We start from the raw sequence: 9,609 nt of genomic DNA, 5'->3' as shown, positions 1-9,609 counted from the left end.
GTTTACACACTACCTCAATTTCCATCAGTGAAAATGTTCAACAAAAATATTTGACTTCTATTTGTAGTATTTTAAGCCACCACTAGATGGAAACCACGATGTATAGGAAGTAATTTTGTTGATATGCATAGGGCCTGACTTTACGGGACGTTTACTGACATTACGGGTGGCAGGACCTTGTATGATTTTCTGTATGCTATAAGAAAAGAACAACGAAGACACATACCGGTACATACTTAGAAATGTAGCCTACAATTCGTATACCCTTATCATTACTAATTTAAAATATAGCAAAATATATCTTCAAATTTAGAACAATTAGCTTATGCTGAACAAGACGGGGTAGGCCTACATAAAAAAAAAATCATTGTGTGAAAAGAAATTTCACCGAATCTTTAATGAGCAGGGCCATAGACAATTTGTTTCATTTTGTGAATACATTGAATAACCTTATAGGCCTATTGCCAATATGTCCGTAGCCTATTGCCTGAGACGCAAACTAAAATGCAGGTTGCTTGTAGCCTAATGAAAACCTCTCCAAACCGAAGGAGATTAAAACTGAAGAATGACAGAAAATGGCAGACTTAGAGAAGCAATAAAACAATTAATCCTAAAGACATTTTCTAAGTGATCATTTGAATAATTTCAGCTAATAGTTTCTTATGACTGTCTGAGGCGTCTGGTTTGCAGGTTATGAGGTTAACTGTATAGGCCTACTGCTATTAGGCCTGTGTGCAGTTAAACGTTGGGCACACTTTCGAGGTAAATTGCAAATCCGCAATTCAGTCTGTGTTTTGGGTTCATGTTTTAACGGGCCTCGGTGAAATAAAAGTTACTTAGGTAAGTTAGGACTACTTTATAAGTTCGCTTTCAGTGTTTTCTGATCACTAAACAACTATAAGAATTATAGGCTATATAGGCCTAGGCCTATTTCCAAAATATTACACAGGCCTATTTAGGCTATGTGATCATTCTGGAGCGTAGCTGAAGATTGTTGTATGACATTTGATTCTTGTGTTTTTTTATTGACAGATAGCCTACACACACGCACACGCATACAGATGTGTTTGAGGGAAAGTAGACAAAAGTTTAACATATCCATCATTACATCTGGCTAGTAAGGCACCTGCTGTGTCGCTGCTGCCCGATTTATTCCGGTGTTAAATTTTACCACCTGCTAATATGGGTTTTGCGTCCTGTTATTATGGCAATTAATTGCTGTTGTAGCCCAGCCCTTGGGACAGGGCTAGACAACTGTATAATGTTCTAGCAATGGCAGGCTCTGGGCTGCATCAACAGCGATGGGTTGCTGTAAACAATGCACAACTGATCACTACAGGGACATCGAAGGCCTAATCGGGAAAAGCTTTTTTTGCACGCCGCGGAGCGGGTCTGTCACAAGAGTGGGCCTACCATTACAGAGAGTGCGCAGTTAAACAGCATTAACGGGATGCCTGCCAAGATACTGGGAGAAGAAACAGTAATGGTTTGTTATGATGACCTTTTTGCGTTTCCATTACTCTTTTTCGTATTTAACATGGCGACCTGGGGCACTCCATGAATTTGATTTAACCCTGTGTACATTGACCTTGAGTAATTAGAGGACCTTTCTTCCATGACACTAAAGAGCACGAAGAGCAGCTTTAATCTGTGCTGAGGCTGTTTTTATGTAAACAAAGTGCCTGTTAATGTACAGACATGGGACACCATCATATTTAAAAGCTTCCATTAAAGAGCCCCTCGGACTGTTTAAAAGAAAGGGTAGGCTAAGGCGAATGTCATTAGGCTTTCTCTCTTATGTTCATCTCATGTTCTTATAATAGTTTGTTAATATCCTTCTTGAAGATGAATCAGGAACGTTTAGCCTGTCCATGCAAGCCAAGGATAGTGTGTGTACGTGAGAGAGAGGGATGTGTATATGTGTATGAGAAATCATTTGGAGAAAAAAGTTGTCTTCAAGTGGCAAAAGCACATTTTCTTAAAAAGAGTAATGCACATATTTGTAGACTGACATTAGAAGATGAAAATAAACTGAAATAATAGACAATTTGGAGCAATTCAGTGAGGAGTTTGCTCTTACCTATATCTGTACCTTTTTCAAAGATACAAGTAGGTCTACAGAACTATTTGGAAATAATGAGAAATGATATATTATAGACACTGAAGTTAAGTTCCGTTTAGGCCTGGTCAATATTAATCTCCATATGTGACAACATGCACGTTAGTCATGTTATGTTTTTAGTCCCTAATTTTGTCTGGTAGCTTTTTCATCAAATGCATGTTAAATAATGTAATTATTTATATTTGACAGATGGTTCCAGTGACTGTCATAAAGTCCTGATCCCAGTTGCTTGAGCCTGTCCCAGAAGCCTGTGTGGAGTAATCCTCAGGGAAGCAATTTCTTGGATATGGAAAAAAATATTCCATGAGGTTACCATATTTTCCCATGATCGGTAGTCAAGCATTATGATATTTCACTTTTTATGATTCCTGCATGATGGACCTAATCTCTTATGAATGGCAGCTGGGGCTTTCAGTGCACAAATCCAAGAGCTCCACTTAGCAACAGGTCACCATGGATGACTTCAAATATCTAGAAACAATAACAAACATTTAAATCTCCCTGGGCCACACTGCAGGAGATGATTTTACCATTGCAAATGAAACTTGATTGGATCTTTTCCTATATAAGCTCTAATGCATGATTTCAGATCACAATTCATGATCAATGCTTTGTTTTGCATCTTACGAGCTATATGAATGTTCAAAAGTTTTTTTTTTTCTGTCTAAAAACATTTTAAACATTCTTCAATTAAAGTGATGTTATTGAGAAATCTCCTTTACAGATATACTATATTTATATTTCCATAAGGTCCAGTCCGATGTATTTTATCGGTGCCATTTTCAATTGGATTACAGTTATATTGTCTTCATATTATTTCAGCCAAAAGGTTTATTATTTTTAAAAGGTAGGAAGGCAGTCAGGGAAAATAACCTTCTGTTGATGGACATGAGATGAAGCCTTTACCTCATTTCAACCTGGGTAACGAGGTGAAATTTCAAAGGTCCTGCCCATTTGGTTTATGGTTTTCTGTGCTTAATCTTTCTTTGCCTAATCTCTTGTTTTGCTGTGCCCACACTTGTTGACCAGCATCCCACAAATCTTAAATTGCACCTTTTTGTTAACCAGACAATATCACACAATGTTTTGTCACTTGATTGACAATATCATACAATGTATTTTCAATCTCTCTCTTTTTTTTTTTTGGTGTTAAGGGAGGTCACCAAAAACCATGGATTGTTTTTCAGGCTTGGGATATTGTCTGAGATGAAGGTATAAACACCAGAAGCCTTCAGTAGTTAATTCTGTCTCAGTGGAAATGATGGCACTCTGCCATAGAGAACGTGGGTCACAATGCCGCAGGCCCATTAAATCTGCAAAAGTTCCTTCCTCAGGCAAACATTACCAGAAATAGTCATCTTGGCGGGAGGTGCAGGTCCGCTGTAGGGAATAATAATTCTGGGTGTTTAATAATGGAAATTATTTAATTGTGTCCAAGTCTTGATTCAGAGTCATTGGCCATAGGGTTGATTGAATTTTCCTGTGTTGTTATAAGTTTCCTGAGGATAAAATAACAGAACAAATTCGAGCAACAACAATGTGTGTGTGTGTGCGCGCGTGTGCGTATGTGCACGTATGTTTCTGTGTGTGTGGCAGCTGCTAGCTCAACCCCAGTTGTATCTATGATGTGTGACTCATTTATGGATCATTGTATCCTTCAGGCTTTGACCCTCCACCCTCATAGAATTAAGAACAATGACTTAACAATTCATGGAGAGTTGAGAGTCTTATACCTATGCTAAAAATATGGCAATCAAATAGATTTTGATCAGACAGGTAAGGTATAGAAGAGTCAACTTTAATGCATTAACTTTGACAATGGAACTCTAAATTTCAACTCAGGCCAGTTGTTCAAGTTGTTGGTGTTATTATGCGCAGATTGGGGTCCAAGTAGGCTACGTGGTTTAGTGACTAACAGGGTAAATTAACTCAGTTGTAAAGTAGGAGAGCTCTGGTATAGCCTAGCCTACTTAGTTTCTTATGGAAAATGAAGCCATATGGCTCCTCTATTAGGACGTTTCCCAAACGTCACCAAGTTTGTCACTAAACCACGCAGCCTACTTGGAATATCCCCCTGATGTGATTGGTTCTAGTCGCTACTTATTTGCTTCGGCCAATCACATTAAATTGATGTGAACAAGCGCGAACAAGCCACGCAGAAGGGCCCACTGCTTTCTTCAGCATTAGGCCTTGGCTTTGGTATTTTTCATTATTGAAAAGAAAGCACTGATGTGTAAACTGCATGTCGCTGAGTATTTTATGTTATGAAGTAAATATCATAGCGTGTCTAAATCGACATATGTTAATGTTAGAGGATTTTTATAAGCTTTCCGCACTAGTGGCACCTGGAATAATTGGTGAGAGCTTAGCCCCCCCGTAAGCCGACATCCTTTTCCTCTGCCTTGTTTCTCCGTCGAGAGCAAACGTTACATTTCATCTCTAAATTTAACCCGGAAAAGTGTCACTCGAAAACACCGTGATAGGAGGCAGCCAGGGTCATAGACTCATCCGGCTATGAATCAGCCGGTCAAAGCAGCAGTGGGAGAGAACCAACCTATTGATATTTATAGCGTCTTTAGAATTATTTGCAGGTCAACTAATAGTCCCAATGGAACAATAGCTGCCGTTGTAAAGGTGCTTATAATGATTCATTTTACGACCCCAAAATACCGGTGTATTATCTTTGTCTGAACACCAATATTTTTATTTTCCAAAATGAAACATAAATAAAACAATAACCACAAATTAATGTAGTATTATGGATGTCATGGTCATGGATTTGTATTATTATTATTATTATTATTATTATTATCGTTATTGTTGTTGTCATCATTATTATTGTTTATGTTATTGTTGTTGCGAGAATACTATTGACGCTCTCGTCAAAATTATGATCAATCATCAATAATAACCATAACAGTATCATATCTATAATCAGCTTCTCTACGACCGTTGTCTTGTGCAAGTGCAACGTCTCCAAATGGAAGAAGTATCGCCTCTGAAGTTAATTGTGTTTTCGTTGTAGAAGGGAATAGATTTCCTCTGTTTATTATGAGCGAGAGGGCGGATTTGCGTCACTGTACAACTTGCAGGTCGAGATAAAGTTGCACAAATATTGAAAAAAGGAAGTTCTAACAGTCATTATAAAAATTCCCCCCCTTGACCGGAAGAAATAAGGATTTCTGCTGTATCCTAAAATACTAAAACAAGTGCTATTTTTGGACAGATCTAGCAGGCGTATCCGCTCATTTAGCGCAAATCAGGGCCCATCAAAAACAGGATGACCTGCATCTAATAAACCCGAGTTTCCTGCACTCAGAGGCCCCTGTTGTGAGGAACCTATCACAATTCTTAGGTAGGCTATTCTTCTTAGGCAACGTTGCATTCAATTATGATGACGTTTGGTTCAATATTAATGACCGTATAGCATTGAATGACCAATGCAAGCGGTGCTCCCGAAAGGAGTTGAAACCACTTGACACTGACAGTAATTGCATATGGCTAATGATATCCAGACTGTTGCACAAATCGAAGCTTTGCTCGAAGATATCCTATGTCACATTAAACCCATAGGCTACTGATGTTATTTCAGTGCGTGTCCATGATGTGAAGATGAAAATCAATGATGCGTTCGAATAGACTTACACATATTTGCCACGTGAGCATATCCTCGCTGTTCGAAACACACATAGACATAGAAATAGAAATATACATGAATACACACAGACACACACAGACAAGCAAACACACACACACAGCGAAAGAGTGTGTGTGAGAGAGAGCGAGCGAGAGACAGAGAGAGAGAGTGATGCTAAACACAGAGAACCTAGGCTATAGAACATACCTTAGTATGTTAATCAGATCTTAAAGTTGTTTGTAAACAAAAACATACCTCTCTGTCACATACTTACAGTAGAACACAACAGAGCACCAGTTAATTTGTTTTTATGGAGTAGCATGGAATACATGCGCACCCTTGCGCGCTGCTCTCATTGGCCCATTGCGCAGCCAATCAGTGCACATGTACAAACTTTCTTGTAGAACTACTTGGATCGGAGTAAAGTTTCATACTAGTTTGAGAAATCTCCAACATATGTAGGACAGCCACATACGGTTACTCTATTTGCCATTACATGCGGACGCTTTCTAATATCACTGTTCCAGACAAACAAAGTGTTAAGTGGTCAGGATGTACACCGCCGGACTAAATCCGTTTTATGCGTCCAATTTCAGCCTTTGGTCAGCATACTGCTCCGGTGGTTTCGCAATGGATACCATGAAAAAACCGTCATTTTGTATAGCAGATATTTTACATGTCGGCGATACGGACAGTCTTCCCGGATCATCAGCACTGATGGCTCATGTAGGACCCCGTACTCAGATCCACTCCTCTGGATCCCCTTTGCGTCCTTCTCCGGTGGCGCCGGAGGCGACTGTCTTCAGTGCAAGAGGCAGTCCTGCATCCCCTTATCACAGGCATGGAATACACTTAACCGCGGTCTCCAGAACGACGCTCAACTCCCAGCAAGCACCGCCACCATCAAGCAAGGATCTCAAGTTCGGAATTGATCGAATTTTGTCCACAGACTTTGATCCAAAAGTAAAAGAAATGTCGTCATTACGAGGTAAGGCAGTATTCGTTTAACTTTATCTGTGAATTCCTTTGGCTGTGACATGCCTTCCATGACATTTGTTTTCTTGCATTTGAAATGGAAGTTCTGTCTTGCATCAAAAGTTATAGATTTACATTCTGAAATATTTCATTTAATTAAAATTGTAATATTGATATGCAGAGTGTCAGAGTTGGCAAAACATAAGGTCAGGCTAGACACAACTTTCACCCTCATAATTGGCTTGCAGTCCTGTGTGGTTTTATGAGAATGTCAGGGCTGGTTGACCCACACACGAAATTCATTTGACCTTTCTCTCGTTTTATACCAGATCTCACGTCTATTGTTAGCTCTAACCGACAGTCAGCAGTCCATGTCTCCGTGCAACCTCCGGCGAGCCAGTACTTCGCATCCCTAGATCCGGTGATGAACGACGCGTCGTCCAGGATGAGTTCTTTAGGCAACGCAGCGAGGCATTCAGGGCAACATCAGTTTCAGGACTCCTTTCCAGGTAGTGTAGCCTACTACACACACTCGATTATCATCAAGGCCAAATAGACACCTAGCTTAGATTTGCGTCCTATCACGTATTTATATTTCATTAAAGTAGGCATTTGTGCGCATTGAACAAATGAACATGGGCCTAGACATTTCAAAGGGTATGACTCCTGTTCTTTACCATGCATTTTTCCTTACCCACACAGGGCCATATGCTGTTCTTACGAAAGACACCATGCCACAGACGTACAAGAGAAAAAGATCTTGGTCCAGAGCTGTGTTTTCCAACCTTCAACGAAAAGGTCTTGAAAAACGTTTTGAAATACAGAAGTATGTCACCAAACCCGACCGAAAACAGCTTGCTGCGATGCTAGGCCTCACGGACGCTCAGGTATGTCATCATATTGAGAACAGACAAGCACATATCACTGATACTTTCATTTTACCATGGCTTGTATTTTAATGTTTGAAAAACCTTCTTCGAGCTGAGATAAAAATGTAACTGGGCTATCGATAGGGGAAGTGGCGGCACACACCCAGCAATGTCAGTATGTCGGCCAACATTACAAAAAAGTTGCGAAATGATGAGATCTGGGGAAATGAAAGTCGATTATACTCAATTATAGCAAACGGAATAGGGGTCATATAGGGAAATCCTATTTCATAAGGTTGCCCGTCAGCCTACTCGAGAAGCAAACGGCCTTTAAAAAAAACTGGGGAAAATATAGGCTAATTCAAATTAATTCAGATATAATGTCAGATACGCCATTAACCATTAAAACATTAAAGCGCTGCATTTGTGAGTTTGGGGCCTACACAATGACGCGTGCACACACTCACAATGACACGCGTGCACACACTCACAAACACAGACACTGACAGAGAGAGGAAGAGAGAGAGAGAGAGAGAGAGAGAGAGAAAGAGAGAGAGATGACACTCGTAGCCACAACAGCCTATCTAACTGTATTGTTCTGCATGCGCAGAGCCAGACAGACGGTTCAACTCACTGCTATGTCTCCTCAGGTCAAAGTTTGGTTTCAGAACAGAAGAATGAAATGGAGACACTCAAAAGAGGCACAGGCACAGAAGGACAAAGAGAAAGAACAGCCAGACAAGGCGCAGACAGAGAGCGATCAGAAGGAGCACGAGGAATCCGACTGCGAAAGCGAACATAGCGAGTCCGACTTTGAGGAAGGACCCGAGGACAAAAGTGACGTCGACATCCCAGAACACAACAAGACCAGTGTGATCATCAGCGGGCCTCCGTCCGGGATGAGTGAAGACGCGACACCAAGCAATGCGCTCACAGAAACAATGGGGTCGGCGCAAATCTTACTATGAACACCACGCTCTTTTAATACAAGAGCACAAGAACAAGACTGCTAATTTAACACAAATGCTGTAGTCTCAAAGTCGAGATTACAAGTGAAATGTGTCTTACAGTAGCGCCTCCACTGTGTTAAATAATAAGAAATGTCCAATTTTCCCTCCTTCAACCCCACAAGTAGGACTATGAAGTACGATGTCTTTGACTTTTTTTCCTTTAAAAGGAAAAAGATATTGCTCTTGTGAATTATCCTCTGAACCACTTACTGAACTTTGAAAATAGTCTATTTACACAATGTAAATGTATTGTCTTATACTATTTGTTAATTTGATTTGTATGATATTTTGCCTATAATTTGCACTGAAAATAATGTAAATTAAATGTTTCTTAAATGTAATTGTTAAAATCGAAGTCATTAAATATTTCAATGCAAATATCCGGCCTTTGCCTCATAGTCTATTTGTTTCATTGTTTGACATGATGTTGATTCAACAGCTTTTAGGGAAATAGCTTTTGTATTGAATGGTGACGACCATATCAACACCTTATCATATTTAATTGTTCAAAGCTGTTTCATATAGGCTAGGCTTCAGGCCTTTAACTAAAAATAAATAGCTACTTATTCAGGTTATTTTTAGAACTTATCTGACGAACCAACACATTTGGTTGGCAAAATGTAGCCCAATTGTGGTTCTCTACATCAGGTTTGTAAATTAATCGATTAGGCTAAGTAAAATTCTCTTGCGCTTTCACAAACCCATTGGTTAATATGCTTCTGGTCTTTTAATTTTATTCAGATTAGCCTAAAGGCTATGTTTAAATGTAGGAACACACGCATGCATACTGAACTTTATATTAACTGTTTTAATTGTTTTTAAACGTACTGTCCTTGGACTATAAGGGAAAAGTCAAAGGCTGAATTTTCTGACTAGAATGAAAAGCTGGCCTGGATGTACCAGAATATTCCACTCGAACTAGAAAGTGATGCAACACATCTTCAGTCGGTGGTTCTTCACAGAGGTCTTTTGTTGCCTCTCTGAATCATAAGTTCT

At 39.6% G+C, this 9,609-nt stretch overlaps 1 protein-coding gene across 2 annotated transcripts; it reads left to right on the top strand.

Annotated features, from left to right (window-relative positions):
• The first annotated feature begins 6,207 nt into the window (after positions 1 to 6,207).
• hlx1 (H2.0-like homeo box 1 (Drosophila)) lies at positions 6,208 to 8,961 on the top strand. Of its 2 annotated transcripts, XM_048250587.1 has the most exons (4): positions 6,208 to 6,747; positions 7,064 to 7,243; positions 7,437 to 7,621; positions 8,254 to 8,961. In XM_048250587.1, the coding sequence occupies exons 1-4, from the start codon at positions 6,312 to 6,314 to the stop codon at positions 8,569 to 8,571; spliced, it is 1,119 nt and encodes a 372-aa protein (XP_048106544.1). In that variant the 5' UTR covers positions 6,208 to 6,311; the 3' UTR covers positions 8,572 to 8,961. The 2 variants fall into 2 exon arrangements, with proteins under 2 accessions (XP_048106544.1, XP_048106545.1); XM_048250588.1 differs by lacking the exon at positions 7,064 to 7,243 and having other exon boundaries at positions 8,254 to 8,960.
• The last annotated feature ends 648 nt before the right edge of the window (positions 8,962 to 9,609 follow it).

This window comes from Alosa alosa, chromosome 8 (genome assembly GCF_017589495.1).
Source record: "Alosa alosa isolate M-15738 ecotype Scorff River chromosome 8, AALO_Geno_1.1, whole genome shotgun sequence".
Classification (NCBI taxonomy): Eukaryota; Metazoa; Chordata; class Actinopteri; order Clupeiformes; family Clupeidae; genus Alosa; species Alosa alosa.
This window is presented reverse-complemented; position numbering and strand designations above follow the sequence as displayed.

Coding starts and splice junctions, on each gene's coding strand:
- hlx1 (XM_048250587.1), top strand. CDS start 6,312: ATGTACACCGCCGGACTAAATCCGTTTTATGCGTCCAATTTCAGCCTT. Junction 6,748..7,063: donor AGAAATGTCGTCATTACGAG/GTAAGGCAGTAT, acceptor GTTTTATACCAG/ATCTCACGTCTATTGTTAGC. Junction 7,244..7,436: donor GTTTCAGGACTCCTTTCCAG/GTAGTGTAGCCT, acceptor TTACCCACACAG/GGCCATATGCTGTTCTTACG.